The sequence below is a fragment of the Nesoenas mayeri genome, assembly GCF_963082525.1.
Source record: "Nesoenas mayeri genome assembly, chromosome: 18".
In the NCBI taxonomy this organism is placed as follows: Eukaryota; Metazoa; Chordata; class Aves; order Columbiformes; family Columbidae; genus Nesoenas; species Nesoenas mayeri.
This window is the reverse complement of record NC_137566.1, coordinates 7,092,220-7,108,653: the sequence shown is the minus strand read 5'-3', so window position 1 is coordinate 7,108,653 and position 16,434 is coordinate 7,092,220. Positions and strand designations below refer to the sequence as shown.

The 16,434-nt window shown below is 47.7% G+C and overlaps 1 protein-coding gene across 1 annotated transcript in view; it reads right to left on the bottom strand.

The window, feature by feature from the left end:
- Positions 1-16,434, bottom strand: part of COL27A1 (collagen type XXVII alpha 1 chain) — a gene marked incomplete at both ends in the record, with an annotated part of 145,221 nt that overhangs the window by 75,672 nt on the left and 53,115 nt on the right. Inside the window, 4 exons of the mRNA XM_080356002.1 lie at positions 3,353-3,397; positions 3,797-3,850; positions 6,230-6,274; positions 10,565-10,618. Of these exons, the coding sequence (XP_080212128.1) occupies positions 3,353-3,397; positions 3,797-3,850; positions 6,230-6,274; positions 10,565-10,618 (198 nt within the window). The remainder of the gene's footprint in view (positions 1-3,352; positions 3,398-3,796; positions 3,851-6,229; positions 6,275-10,564; positions 10,619-16,434) is intronic.

Below are 16,434 nucleotides of genomic sequence, written 5' to 3'. Positions count from 1 at the left end.
CTCTGTACTCCTCACACAATGTGGTCTTCTTGAGACCACTTTCATTTTGGACTTATACAATAATTCCACTTCTCCCTATAAAAGGAGATACAACCCTACCTGTCCCCATGCAAACATATGAATGGATGCTTAGACAGTTGGCAGAGCGCAGCTCAATCCCTATGGAAAATCATGTGTTTTCAATAGATTTCTGAGCCCTGTTTGCAAGCTGGGGTGTAAACGGGACTCCTGGACTCCAACACGGTTTTCTTCTGTATGGGTTGAGCATTGGCTCTGCAGGAAAGCAGCACCAGCTTGGAAATCTGAAATAATTTGCTCTTCAGAGGGAGCTCAGGGACATGCGGTACAGTGGGATGAGGATACCTGAGCCACAGCAATGTGCAGGCTGGTGCACCGTGCTGGACTGGCATCCCCAACCAGTCAGCTACATTCTCCCTGTAACTGCATCTTCAACAGCCAGCAGAGATGGGAACTCTGTCACTTGGGAGGTGCCCAAGCCATGAATAAGGATCTCTGCAGAAGCAGACTGCACACAACTGTGGTCTGGAAATGTCTCAAGAATGGCAAGAGGCAAACTTTCAGACCGACAGACATCGAGAATAAATACAAGATTCAGGAAGGTTGCTTATGTTTCTGGTTGTAGCAGTGAAACAGTTTTGTCTGAAGAAGACAATGGAGGGTTATAATGAAGTCAGAATCTAATGGACAGAAAGAATAGTAGGTAACCAGAGAAAGCCTTTAAATAAGATGTCACAGCCTAAAAATAGCGATAGCAGCAGAAACTAACAGTGACACAACCGGTGGGAGATTACAGAAGGGATCCTGTGACACAAGCCAGTCCCTCAGCTCCAGGCAGGGACCTTCGCATGACCAAAGCCCAACCAGAGATCCTGCCTCTACTTTTGTACATGTGGGGTTTCCTTAAGTCAGACCTTCCTAAGACGAGCTTCTATTAAAAAGCATGTGACAAAACCAAGAGTGGCACAGAAAGATTCATGGTGCAGCTTCTTAATGAAGGCTGCAGCGGAAAACCTTTTCATTGAAACAAGGCAGGTGGCCAGAGAAAAGCTGATCCCAGCAAGGAGAGGGTCCAAAAGGCCAGGGTGCACTTCCCATCTCCAGCAACCTCCTCCTCGGTCACTTCTGCCACTCAGAGCTCACACATGAATGGCATCAATGTCCCCTCCTTCTGCCCCATGTGCATTTAGACCACGAGCTCTTTGAAGGCAGGTGGTTTTTTCCCTTGCTGCAAAATGAGCAAAACCAGCAAGACCAGATATAATTTATATTTCTCAGTCTTACCAGAGCATAAACAATTAAAATGCAAATGTAAACAAGCTGTAAGAAGGGATGAGTGTTTTTGCTCATGTTGCCCAAATCGGAGTGAGAGAAAATAAGAAGGCTTAAAGGTGCCATTCACTAAAGAAACATGGGAGTCAATAAATGCAACAGCCTTTTGATCAGGTGGAGAAGGGATGTATTATAAACTGGGCCAACTCGCTGAACAGCGAGACTGACAAATCAGAAAACCAAATAACTGAGAAAACCACAAAGCTGTTTCAGGCCAAATCTTCTCCCAAGTGTAAGAAGAGCTGCTGAACTTCACCTCTACTCATGCAAACAGATACAGCAAACTCAGATGCTTCGGCTAAAAACCACAATGCCAGAGCTGCGTGACTTCACCTGAGTAGATGAGAATTGCGGTGATCGATACTTAAGTAGGTTTGATTTTCCTTTTGCCTTGTATTTCCCAGCCATTTGGCTGTGGGATGGCTGGGAACACACACAAGCTGTTTGGAAGCTCCCTCTGACTCTGAAACCATCGTTGGTCTGATCTGGGTCTGATAGCACCCAGGATGTTCAAACTAAAGGCAACTCATTAGGGACAGAGGAGGCTCGAGCAGGAGGGATGGTTTGTCCGTCTTGGGTTAGGAAGGGGCTGTAATGAAAGCCAGGATTGAAATCTGCCCTGTCCAAGCAAAATACAGTGGGAATGGTAAGAAGGAGGGAGAGAAAAGGTTTCGTGCACCTCAGGAGAAAGGCTGCAAGACTGAGTGTGGGGTTATTGGGAGAAGACGGATAATTCTGCACTTGGGAGTATTGTAAGGATAACTCTAGGGAGAGCTGCAAACCATTTGGTTACAGTGAAAGCAGTGGCTGGAGAAGTACTGGGAATAAACAGAGCAGTCTGGGTAAAGTGATGGAGACTATTATATAATGTCCAGGAAGGTTAATTTTGCTAAACAATGTTGGCGATTCTGAAGAAACTCAACCATTTCTTCTAAGGAGCAGACGGAAGAGTCTGAGAGCTCTGAGAATTGGTATTGAGTCAAAAAAAAAGCTACAATTTCTTAAGCTTGTCCTAAAGAAAAAGTCCTTCTCTTGCCCTGTCCTTCCTCTCTACAAAAGTGAAAAGGCAGTGCAGGACAGGAATGGAAACTGCAGACACAGGAGCCCTGGCAAAGAGCTGCTATAATATGAGAGTGGAATCAACTGGCTTGACGCTACTTCCCCCAAGTGCAGTTTTGGGCTGCTAAATCATTCTCTAAAAGCAAACATCTAACAAAAGAATAAAACATCAGACAAGAGGAGGACAATACACTTAATGGTCATTTTCCATTGCCCTCCTGAGCAATCAGAGCCAACAGTAAACGACTGCACCTCCCACTCTTTCAGACTAAATAAGCCCTACAGTCCAATATCTGTAGGAGGATGGTTCTCACGACAGCAAGACATTTACACACACAGCTTCATGCTGATGTGGCTCAAGCTGCGTGTTTTTGTGCCAGCAGCGCTAAATCATTGCAATCAATGCCCAGCTCCATTTTCCTTTTTCTAAAGTGATTTATATCAGTTTGGCATAAGGCGTTTTCCCCTCTCTGAACAGGAGCTGAGGTACCGAACATGAAGCCGTTTTTCCTGGGAATCCAGCTGGTTTGCTTGATCCAGTGAGTTGTGCTGCTTTGTCACATCATGTGTGCAAACCCACTGTCAGTGTCATTAGGTTTTCATCCTCCTCCCCACCCTATCATGTAATCAATATAAAACCATAAAAGCCCAGCAAAACACCAGATAATCTGACAGGTAACACCATCACCAGTGGGAAACAGAAGATCCAAAGAGGAGCTGAGCATAACTGATTTACACTAGAGCTCTGTGGAAAAGGGGATGGGGCAGGTATCATGAAAGGAAGAAAAATCAAAACTGGAGTGTCAAGAAAGGAGGGAGGATGGCAGCAAAGAGACAGCCCGAGTGGAACCAGTACCATGGTGCTGAGTAAGGAAGAGAAGCTAGAAAGGGGTTTTCACATGCAAAATTAAAACACAGTGCAATAAGGGAGTATTCAGATCACCTTATCACCTTTCAGTCCATGTTCTCCAGGGTTTCCCATCAGCCCCTGAAACAAAAGAAAGATCAGAGTGAGACAGAGCCACCATGAAGACTTGCTCAGGTCTATGACATTGATGTCCCTGATGGGGCTGGTGGCTCAGACCCACAGCGCTGGCCAGGCACAGCCCCGAGTTCAAATGCCAACCTGCTCCCAAGCGTGCTCCTTCACACCGTCTTTAAATATCCTTTGTGGGCTGGAGGCACTGGGGTTCCGTGATGACTTATACCTACTGCAGACCACCAGCGGGATGTTGTGCTCGACAGTCCTGTGGCTGGCTTGATGGACAAGCATCCCAACACCCACCCTTTCTCTCAGAACCATCACTGTCACCCACGGGAGGAACAGAATAATCCTCAGCCCCGCTATGGAAGTACAGGAGCTCACACAGCTCAGTTATTCTCTCACCTTTAAGCCTTTTGGTCCTGGATAGCCTATCGGTCCAACAGGGCCCATGTCACCCTAGGAAGAGAAAGAAAATTACTCAGGTCATGAGGTCCAAAACCAACAGAGAGCTGTATGGGGTGTGAAATCCCTCTCCTATTTGGTCCTTCAGTATCCCTCAATTTATAGGAACTGCACCATGGATTTCAGCAGAAGTAGCATCCTGGCATGAGCCAAGAGACTTTTAATGTATAGACAGTCTGTATGTAAAATCAGCACAGGTGTTTGCCTTGCAGGCACAGGAGAGAAGAAGAGCAGCTCCTATTGGCATCCTGCTGTCTCCACAAAGAAAAGACCCCAAAGCAGCTTGACAGTGGCCACCAGAGATGTAATCTGTGCCCCACGATCAGCTCACCCGGCCCCACCGTGCTGCTATCCCCGTGCATGGCCATGGCCATGGGACGGAGCGTGCTGGATGTCGGGAGAATGTGGGAGCATCCTGTGCCACGCGAGATATGTGGGTCGAGGAGTCTGGTCAGACTCCTGGATTCACTTAAAAATCAGGTAAGGAATTCAGGCTAGTAAATTAAGGGCGAAATAATGAACAATTCATTAAGAAACCACTGTGAAGTGGAGCTGAGAAAATTCTTTTTGTATGTTCTTTCTAACTTTTGAATGGATTCATTGCCCTCTTCTACTATTTAAGACATTAAAATATCAAGCTGGTTTAAGACAATCCCGAAGCGTGTTTATTCTTGGTGAAGTTACTCATGTTCTCGGAAAGAATCTACCGCATTATTCCCAAGTTCTCTGGAGGGAGTCTGAGCGTGCATTAAAAAGGACAGGCAGCAAACAGCAAAAAAGGCAACAGTCAAGAAATTTTGATTGTTATTGAGCTCTGGTATCTAGAAGAGATATGGGGAGGAAAGAGGAGAAACAGGAGGTGAGGACAGGGGTGTCTTATCAGCGTGGCCATCCTGCTGCAGCAATAAGTCAGCACAGCATCATGAATTGAGGTTTGGAGGAGAAGCTGCAGCCCAGGAGGACACGGGAGCTCAGGGCTGCTGTGTGCACACATATGAAAGAGCCTTCAGAGCCCAGCGTTCAACCAGGCTTGGGCTGCTCTCTGCCCATGAAGGAAGGCAGTGATACCGCGCACCAGCCTGGCCTGCCATGCGTAAATAAACAGGGACGGCTCTGCTGGAGGAGCGCGGCTCTGGTTGGCAGCCGCCGCACTGGGAGCACTGGGAGCACTGGGCTGCAGCCGCCGAACAGATCCCCTTTTCATACCTCCCGGCATAAAGGCTTCTTGTAGAAACGCGTTGACTTAAAGCTTTGCCCATATAGTTAATTAGGAGAGCAAGAGGCTTTAGTTACATCTAATTCTGCTCTTCAGCCTCTCTTAAACAGCAAACCCAAACACTTGCAGGGTACGGGGAGGCAGCCGGAGCCCAGCCGGTCCCCAGGGGTGGCTGTACTGGGAAGGAAACGACTGAACAGGGACCAGCCCGGAGCAAACACCCAGCACCTTCTGCACCCTGAATTTGCCCCAGTCCCCCATATGCATGATGGGTACACTTGTTCCACCATATTCTCTGTTTTTCCCCATGGAGTCTGTGATTTCTGGGTTTGGTGCTCTCTGTTTGTGCAACACCTCTGGCAATCGAGGCCTTGATCTCAGCTGACATACGCACTCCTTCAATTTAAGCTATGGAAAGGCAAAATAGGAAGGTTTTTAAGCATTCATTGCAAGTTAAGTTTTCATGGATTATCATAGCCAAGGAGGAATCGTTTTAAAAGAATGCATACCACTTTTTGTGCATGGAGTGAAATAACTTAAAACAAGTACCAAGACTTAAAAATAACCCATAATATGTTCAGCTGGGCATTCACTAACCCCCAGCACAGCTGCCCGGGGATGAGTTGCCACCCATCCTTACAGCCGTTTGTCTCCTGTTGGGGAAGAGAGTTATAAAGGGTGGAATTTGGCTATGTACATAATTACCTGGATTGGCAATGGGATAGTGAGAGTGCACGGACAACTCCTGTATACCCAGAGGACAGGCAGATCCTGCCCACAACCTCTCCAGTGAACAAGAACTGTGTGTCCTTAGGTTACTGCTTACAAGGACTTGCTTTTTAAAAGATCCTGGTGTGAAATGGATATTGCATCTTTAAAGAAATACCCTGATAAATGTTGTCAAAAGGGTGAGTTATCTAGGAAACAAGGGCACTAACAGCAAACCTTTAATCTGTTTCCTTTTGCTTAGAAAGGGTTTGCCCTCCTCCACCTCCCGCTCTACCAAGCAACCTCCTCTCTCCTCAGACATCACGCCTCCCCCCTGCAAACACTCATCCCCTTCGCTGCCACGGGAAGACAAAAATCTGTGCGCAGTTATGCAGGCTGAAAGGGTTAAAGCCCTGAGAAGCCAGATCTCCATTTGTTTTTATACTTACAATGAGTCCAAGGACTCCAGGAGGACCTGGGGCTCCCAATTCTCCCTAAAAGGAAGGACAAACCCACATGGTTACGGACACTTTGTAGACAAACAGAGGCTGAAAGGCAGCTCAGTGTTTCAGGAACTTGAGGGAAGGGAAAAGGCTGTCCCTCTCCCTTCCGTCCCCCCCACAGCCCCTTTCCCCAGCCAAACTGATCGAGAGCTTCCATCTTTGTGAGCGCAGCCTCTCCAGACACAGGGCTGCTTGTTGTTCTGCAGTTATTTGCTGACTTCCCCCCCAGGAGCAGCCTGGGGAAAAGAAGCATTTCACTGTGCGGGCATTGGGCAGTGGGAGCCTGCCCAGGTGAGATGGAGCAGGGACAGGGACAGGGACAAGGGCAGGGACCAGGGACAGCAAAGCTAAGGTGAGAAGGAGAGGCCAACTTTTGCTCTGCATCAGAAAACGTGATTTTTATATATTTTTTGAGTGGTTAAGAAATGATAAAACTCATGCGAGAAGGAGCAGTTGGATGGAAATTTAACTGGGTAATTTAGGGAAAGGGTATGGTATGACACCTTCTAGTGCTGGTTGATGGGCCCTGGGAGTGTGTTTGGCAGCTCTGAGGCTGTTTCCTCCTGTGTCTAAGAGCTGGTTTAAGGTGGAGAATCAGCAGAGTCTTCTGCACTCTGCCTCATCCATCCAGGCTCCAACCCAGACCAGCAAATAGCCTTTAGTTTCTAGAACAAGCTCCCAGACTTCATGCTGCAGCTTGTGTGCAGGGAGGTGTCTCAGCAGCGCTGTCCCCAGAGCAGGGAACCCAGCACTTGCTCAGAGGAAAAGCTACTTTAAGTCACACCTAAGTCACTAAAGTACAAGGTGTTTCAAAAAGGTGAACTCAACACGTTATGATTGCACAAAAATTTGCAAACGAGTTATCAAGTTTCAGCGATACCTTTCTATAGACGCTCTGTGTTCCCTCCACCTGCTGTACAGATTGAGAGTTTCACTCATGGGCAGTTGGTTGTTGCAGAGATGTAGTGATTTCAAATTTCATCCATCTTTTTGGAACACCCTGTACTTCAGCAATCCCTATGTGATGCTCAGCCCATCCCTGCGTCTCCCTTGGTGGATCACATTGACAGCGGGTTGCCTGGCAGGACAAGGACTGGCTCTTACACAGCTCCGTCTCCAACGGGGCCTCTCAAAACAAGTGCATTGGAAATGCTAAACTTCCCGTTGGCTCAAACACCCCCCCCTGCTCTGGATCACACTGGCTACTTTCTTTGACAGCCCAGCTCAGTTTATGGTGCACATCTGGTGGAGTCCCCTTCAGTGCAATAAAGCTCCCCTTTTATGGAAAGATTTGCCTGGTGAAAGAATGAACGAGAAGGGGACGCAACATGACTGAACGTGCTCGGCCTCCTTGGGTAAAGGGTTACGTGTGTTTATTTTATGGGAAGTGGAGTAAAGGACTATTGGGCAAGCACACACAAAAAAGCGTTTCATAATCTCAACCAGCCTAAAAATTGCTTTTTTATGGCTGGTTCCTTTCCTGCATACTTGGGACATCTGTGGAGCAATTGTTCCTCACGGGTGGGATTTCTGCATCCTCAGAGCTGCTGTAATAAGGTCGGCTTCAAGCTTTTAGTCAAGGCCTGGCGTTACCAGGCTCTGTAAGAAGAGGGACTACAAGCAGGGATGCTGAGCACAGGAGCTGCGTGGTGGCATCCCAGGGTTTCCCAGGGAGCTCTGCAGGCTCCGAGGGTGGCTGGGATGAAGATTGGGTGGATGGTTTGGTCTTGGTCCCACCATCTGCAGGAGGAACTGCCTAGATCTGAGTTACGTCATGTGGGTATTCCTCAAGAGGAAGGGTAAATGTGGAAACCCATGGACTCATGTCTAATGCAAGAGGATTTACTCTTGGAAGAGGAGGGGGTGGATTCCCCTGGGAGAGGGGGACAGGACTAGTTGGTAATTTGAATCATTCCCTGGCCTGGGAAATGGAGGATTTACAGGTGCTCCTTCCTGGTTATCAGTAATGACAGGCTGGTTCCTGACCTACAAGGAAAATCAGGCTCTATTCTCCTTTTTTCAGTGCATGAGCTGGGCACGGGGACAAGAGACGAGAAGATGAATCAACAGCCTCTCCTACATCTAATTCCTGTGATTAAGAGACTAATTGGAGTGGCTAAAGCACTCCAGGAGCGGGGGATCTGGAATGTGATGGCTCAACAGTTCTCAGCAAGTTGGTAGGGGGGAAAAAACTCCCCTGTGGCTGGAAAAGCCCTTGCTCTGTCTGGAGGGGATGGAAAGAAGATCAGAGACTGTTGGTTTCAGCCATCCCCGAGCGACGGCAGCAGCGTAAGTGCTCGGTGGATCAAACGGGACGGGGCAGCTCAGGACCCGCGGCAGCTGCCCGCCTGCCCACGATTGAACTGCATCCTCCACCTAGTGAACTCGGCATATTTGCGTGTTCCACAAACAGACTTTCCGGCATTTTTCTGCGTCTGTGACTCTACTCGTGACCCTGTGAACCTCCCTTTAAGTCAGCCGAAACAGTCTGTTTTCATTCTACAATCTCCAAGGCACATTAATATTTAAAAGCCGTTGATAAGATGAAAGAAGAGCAATCGTTCTGGATGAATTAACGGAAGGGACCTTTGCTTCTCTGCGATGGTCTGGGAACTGGCATCCAGCTAACATTGAGCACATCTTCTGAATGGGGCTTAGACAACTTGCAAATTTAAAGAAAACAAAACAAGTTGTTCGGAAAAAAAAGTCTTTCTGACCTCCAGGATTCCTATTCTTCCTGCTGGGCTGACTGGAAATAGCAATACAATCTAGAAGGTCTTCTACTTTGGGACTACTGATTCCACACTGACCCATGGCTGAAGTTAACTGAAGGATGGGAAAAGTCCTGCAGAAGTATTCTTTGGGAATGTAATTCTTTCATTTCACTGCATTTGTGACTCTTGTGTTGAATTCCCACAAAGGCTGGAGTGTAGCTGAGCTCCTTAGAGTTGCTTGTGAAAATAACTTTTATGCTGCAAATATGACAAATGGGAATTTGAAGACTCATGCAGAGTGGGTTACTTCACACAAATCATTCCATCAAACACCAAGAGCAGTGCTGCGATTATGTGTGAATAACCAAGAATTTTAGAGATGAATCAGTACTGCTCACGTGCTAATTGAGGGAGAATCAACAAAGTCACACAGAAAATAATTCAGAATAATTAATACCTCTGAGAACTTTTTCAATCCATGAGGGCATGTTTTATGAGTAGCGGAAAACACAGCACATAGCCAACTGTTTGGTATTAAGTGCTACAAGAGCAGAGCAAAATAAACCTTATCGGCATCCAGCTGCTTAAATAGTCTCTGGAACCATCCTGATCCAATTCCCAGGAGACACATCCCATTCTTGGAAAGCCAGCAGGGGTCAGATGAAGACCGGAGAGAGGCCAAGAACTCAGGAGCCTCGGGACTTGTCCCCCTGCTGTGCCAGGGCCGGCTGGGGCAGCAGAACCCTGAGCTGTGGTGTCTGTCTGTCTGTCCCTCACCACGCCCAGACACCAAAGTGGGGAATCTGGCACTTTTTGCACCAGTATTAACATTCACTTCAGAAAAGGAAAAGTACTGAGCTTGGAGCACTTTAGGATCTTACGTCTACAGGCTAGGGAGATGCAAACCTGGTGGTATCAGCTCATTAACCTGCATCAGAGAATGAAATGTCGTGAAAAGGAGAGGACCAGCCTCTTTATGTATCTCAGAGCTCTATCCAACTGAATGCATGGCCTACTCTGAGGGTTATGTGCACTCAAGTCTGCGGTGCCTCATGGTGATACGTTCCACTGCCTGTCCCATGTCCCCCTGCTATGTTCATACAAAGCTCCATCCAGAGCACACTAGTCACCAAGGTGATTCCTGCGGCTGCCGCAGGCTATACATCAGGCCCTGCGGTATGGACAACGTGCTCCAAATACCACCTGCTCATCAGGAGCAACAGCCCTACCTTTTCTCTCTGGATTTTTCTTCTAGTCATCTCCTAGAAAGCATTTATCAAGACCAAGGTGCAAGAAAGGCAATAGGTAGAGACAGAAAGCAAATGGCAATATGGTGACCTGGCAGTTACAGGATGTTGAGCCAAACACAGGGATTTGCAGCACGCCTGAGCAGGGCAGGGATGTACATTTGTTCTTCATGGGGGACAAAACCAAAATGCTAGAAGCTGCCACCAAACTTAAAAGCTTCTTTCATCTCTAACTAGTATGATGCTCTAACTAGTATGATACAGTACATGGTCCTGTCTACTGCAAGAGAAAGAGAGAAGGGGAAAAGCTCTCAACTTACTGGGTTCCCATCGATGCCTGGAGGTCCTCGCTCCCCAAAATCACCAGGAAAACCCTGAGAGGAGGCAAACACAAGTATTCGTTATTGACGCACACCGGTGTAAAGGTAACCAGCTTAAAAGGCGCTCCCCCTGCACCCAGCGCAGTGTTTCGGTAGGCAGCGGCTCACAAAGAAACATAGACCATCCATCCTCATCCAAACCATCCCTGCTCCACCAGCACAGCCGCCCAGTGAGCAGCTCCGCGAGGCCAAGAGCTGATTCACCACTCTCTCCTGGGGCCAGTGAAGGGCAACCACAAGTACCGTTTAACTTATTAACTAATGGGAGCCTTGAGAGGAAGAATCAGCGAGGAGACAGGAAGGGCCACACTGTGAAAAGCCGCATTGCTGAGGCTGCTGGACCTGGCATGTTCTTGTGTCACAGGCTACGTCCAATCTTAATCAGCATTTTCTTAGCACCAGTTGTGAGCTCTGGGCACGCTTCATATGGCAGCACCACATAGAAAGACAACGTGAGCGAGCAGAGAAAAGGGATGGAAATAGGCGCTTCTGTCTTTGTTTTGGTTCACTCAAGTACTCCAATATGTCCAACAAGGAATACACAGCCCTGAAGATTATGATGTGTAGTTTATGCATGAAATTATAATCCCGCATTTGGAAGATCAGATTCTGTATTGAAAGATACAGTGCTTTCTATCCTCTTCCAGGAAGAAATATCCACCAGACATGAGATACAACACATTCACGTTCTGGGCTGAGAGATCCCATCAGAAGGATGCTCTCTTTCCCTGCCTGCTCCCCTGTATATTACAAATACTGGTTACCTTGGAAAAGCAAACCTGAAGGAAGCAAAACACAATAGCCAACAGCAACACACCATCTGGAAACCTATCAGCACCACTGAAATTTGAAATGATCACAGCAGAGAGAACAGGTAAACTATATGGGGAAGCTCTGCAGTCAGAGATGTCAACCAAGGCCTCCCTTCACCTTTGAGGGTTTACAGCTCCTGGTCAACACAACAAAGTAAACAGATACTTAGTCAAACCTATGGTAAGAGATAGGAGACCACCAAGTTCAGAGCCAGCATTTCACCTCTTTTGTATCAATTCCCTACAGCATTCAGCACACACTTCTGAATGGACACAAGCTATCACTTGCTTGGACTCAATACTTAATTTTATGGGCATCACTGTGCATGGGAAAGCTGTCTGACTCCTTCCAGCTGGGCACTGTGTCCCTCGAGCCCGTGCACACACCATGAAGCTGTGGTCAGCAGCCACTGGAAACAGCCTCCTGCCATCTAGAGACAAAGACCTCAAATATAAAAAGAAGGCAGGGGGGTTTGCAATTTTCTCTAATGAAAAAAAGGGGGAAAATAACTCTGCTACATGCTGAATCAATAAGATTGGAACAGGGATGTGTAGGGAAATTCATTGCTCAGGCAAGACCAAAAAAACCCCGTCTTGGAATATTCTGCTGTTTACAGTCGTACAACTTGCCAAGGAAAATATGAGTGTGCACAGACTGATACTGTACTTATGCTGTTACAGATTTCAGTCACAGCCCTCAGCACCCCCACCGCTGCATCTTCCCCTTCTCAGAGGACAGAGCTGGGCACAGTGACCACGGATGTCACCAGCCTGGCCCTGTGGCTGCTCAAGTGCCTTCTGTCGGGGTAAGGTCTTGCCAATGTGGGAACATTCTACTACCCTGAATAGTAAAATTAAATCGATATTGCTACAGCAGCATAATATCATCTAAAGGAATGCTTGCTCCAGATTAAGAGCATTTTCTGAATTTGGTTTAAATCTCTTCCAACATGATATAAACAACACACTCCTCTGCCAGAGTAGAAGTGTCCCGATAAGGAACTACTCAAATTCATATTTCCCACTAATATCTTTTTGTGCCTCAGTTTCTAGTACTAACCTCACTGCTTGAAGATAAAGACAAGGGAGACTTGAGGCACTTGGTAACAGAGTTAATAAAAATCTAGCTTTTGCACAGCCTTTCCAACAGCAGATCTCTGAGCATTTAAAAAAGCAGATTATTCCCATTTTGAAGGCAGAGAGCCGAGTACCTGAGGTCACTTGGCCAATGCTGCCCAGTAAGAGATTCGACAATAAAACCTGTTCACAGCACAACGTGGCTCCCCCAGAGCAAGGATTTCTGTCCGTCCTCGAGATGGGATGGAAAAGGGGCAAAGTGGCAGGAAACAGAGACGAAAAAGCCCCAAACAGCGAGGGCTGGCATCAGCACTCGGCAGCAAAGCCCTGTCCTTGCCAACACCCCGTTGTCCTTTAGATGCCACCTGCTCTGCTGGCACGAGCCCCCTCCAGGCCCACATCGCTGGGTGATGGGTGCTCCCCTGGTACTTTTTGACCTGAGCTGCAAAACAAACCCAGAGGAGGAGACAGATGGAAAGAGCAGCTTCAATTCAACTAACCCCAGGCAGCCTAGCTCAATATTTGAGCTTGGCAACACGAGCATGAACAGTCTTTCACACATTAAATGAGACCAAGGCTGGTGGCTGCGGCGTGAAGGAGGATATTTCAGCATCCGTACAGTCTCCAAAGACCCAACCCAGGTTGGGAAAGCCATCCCACCAGCCCTGTGCGCAGCAGGAAACAATCAATCTTTCAAGCCCCTAATGAAAAAGCAAGTGCTTTCTTTCCATGGGGTAAGCAGGAGCAATTTAAACCACAATAACAGTTCCAGTGACCACAGTGTCCTAATTTATGGGATCTCACACGTCTGTAAAAGCCATTTTTTTTCAGTGCCCCCCCCTCCTGCCTGAGCCTGAAGGACAGAGATGTTCCTCAGGAACAAAATCAGTGCTATTCAACCAAAACAAGCAGCCTAGGAATTACAAGCAGACTTTGTTACCCCATTTGTTTCATCCCTGTAAGCAGCAGTTCCTCTCATCTCCCGTGTGCTGCTCCAGCAGCCTGAGGAGCCCGAACCGAGGGAGAACACACAGGGCAGGTAGATCATTTTATGGCACTGGCCGACAGGCAGGTTGCAGCTGGCAGCCCATTGCAGGAGACTTGTGAAAAGGATTAACGAGCCCAGCACATCCAGAGTCTTTTGACCTTTCCAAAGTAGAGTGCAGAGGTTTTTTTTGGTACAGAAAATTCACCGTTTTTCAGAGTGCGGCTGTTTTTCCAGAAAGTCTAGTCCCTGGAAATTATGTTCAAGAATTGGGACAGCAAAGAAATCACTCCAGTGAAAAATATGGAGCCCATGCATCCTGCCTGCTCTGTGGGAGGGAAGGGACATGCAGAGAGGGACCAGGGACCGGGAAGGGATGGCAAATGGCAGCAGAGCTGGGAGGAAAATGCTCAAATAACAAGTTCTGTTGGCCGAGGGCCAGCGGGGTGCTCCTCCTCAGTGGCTGCAGTCAGGTATGACGAAACTTTTGGCTCTATCTCACAGCTGGGAAATACAGAGACGAGGTGAAGAAAGAATGAAAAAATCCATTCAGCTGAATGGATTTCACATTGTGTGAAGGAGAAGTTCAATGAAAGAAGCAAGATGAAGCTTGAAGAGGTGTTGGAGAAAAAGCATCCGAGCAGATGGTTTGCACTAAGCAGGATCCAGGTGCTTCAGTGCTCTCCTGTCCTCACCCCAAGCAGAGCTTTATGGTGGTTGCAATATTTGTCCTCACTGCACTTGGTGGAGCTGAGGAACCACTGTCAGAGGGGAAACTGAGGCAAGAGAGAGATGCGAACTGATATATCCCAGGTAACACTGAGAAGTCTGAAGCTGACCCAATGACTCGAAGATCCTACAACAGCACCTTAATTCATCCTCCCTGCAAAAGGCGTCCTTCCATACGCCAAGAGACTCCTGCTAAGAACAACCAGCCCCAGACAGACACTGGAACCAGCTCTTCCTGCATCAGGGTTTTGCATCCCCCTTCACCTCCCCATCTTTTCTTCCTCTGCACAAAACAGAGCAGCCAAAGGGCTGCTCTTGGGCCGAGCAGATGACACCTCTTCTTGTCCCCTGTCCCTGGGAGCAGCTGTCCCCAGGGAGGCAGAGATGGGTGAGATGCGCCGGGTCCTTTGCTTCCCCGGGGCCTTTTCAGGTGTGCACATGTGGGTGGGTGTGTTGTATGTACACAACATCTGATTCCATTTAAAACGCTTTTCCTGATGGAGTAAGGGAGGCAAGTCTGGCAGCCGCTGCTCCGAGGAATCCTGGCAGGTCTTCACGCCAACAGAATCCTTCTCCAAAAATAGGATTTTATTTTCCTGTTGGCTGAAGGTGAAACTGCTCAAAACCAACCAGCCCTCCTGCCTTGTCTGCGAAAGACTCTATTTGCCAGTTGGCTTTGACCAGGTGAATCTCTGCCCAGGAGCCTCCCCAGGAATGGAAATTGAAAGTCAAACAATTTAAATAAACAACAAAAAAAAGAGGTAGTGGTGGGGAAGCAGGGCTGGGAGTGAGAGAAGGCACTCACTGGAAAAAAAAAGAGGAGAATAAAATAAACAAGTGTAGCTTATGTTGGCAGCTTACGGCTCTGAGAACACTCTTGATGGGGAGAGCAGACGTGAGTCCCTCGCAGGTGGGTGCGGGGGGTGGCTGGGCCAGACGCAGCGCTGGTTCCCAGGGTGGTGAGAGCCACCCCGATCTATTCTAATAATGTGGGTTAATCAAGAAAAATTATAGCAAAGAATTGACTTAGACAGCTAACAGGAAAAATCCCTACTTCTTTAGCAATTTTTTGATTCAAATTCCAATATTTCTTTAAAATGTTTCTCAGTGTGAAGTACAGCTCCATTCCTCCTCCTTCGTTTTGGTAGGTAGCAAGGTCTCAGTGACAAAAGAGACAAGGCTGGAGCTTCAGCAGCCCATGTAAGCCATGATATGCAGTGCTGTAGGTGAGATGGGTGCATCCCTAAGTCATGTTTCTTATGAGAAAAGCCATATGGGCCGCCTCTTTGCATCCACAGGGAGCCCATTTGATTTTTGCTCATTATTCATTAAAGAAGAGATACTTTGAAATGCTGTTACCAGTTTCCCAAATCTCAACTCATGTGGTGCAGGAGACTCTCGCTTGGTTCACTCCAAGCGCAAGGAAGGACCTCGGCTGCATCCAAAGCAGAGAAAGGATTGGAGCAATGAGAGGAGATGTTTATTGTCTTAGTCCCTACAGAGATGGGCAAAATTTATTTTTCTTGGTAATTTGTGGTTATGCCAGCCCGTCCAGACGCATGGCAAAACATGTTCCCTCATTGTTTGCACGGACAACAGCTGAGACTGTGTAACTTGGCAAAGCCTCACGCACTTACATTCACCACTAAGTTATCTCGGCCATATATCAAAAGGTTGGGGGAAGCTGTAAAATGAAACCTTCCCAACCCAAAGGTAGTCCTGCTTTTTGCTATCTCACGTCTCTCACAATATCTTTTCTTATGAGGCAACAGCCTTCCCAATTTGGAGTGGAGTGCAGTTATCACGTGCATCTCTAACAACTTATCAGATGCAGCAAAAAAAGAATATATTGAGGCTTGGTGTTCACTGGAGGCGGGAGTTAAGACATTAACTTCATAAGTTAACATGGAAGAAGACAGCAGACGTGAAAAATAGCCTGGCAAGAAGGCGCCGCTGCGTTACGAGCTGCGAGCTGGCAAGGGGGACCCCGGCTGTGGTCAGCTCGTAGAGAACGGATGCCAGATTCGGCAGCTTGCCACCGCGATGAGGCTCAAACAAGTCCTGAGGCCACGCTCGGGCGGCTGCCAGATCACAGCTGGCTCCCACAGCCTCCACGTTGTGGCTGATAGGCAGAGGGATGGGAGACTTCTGGACTCACCTGTGCACTCGTCCTTACTACTTAAAATCCACATACCACTTTATGGCAG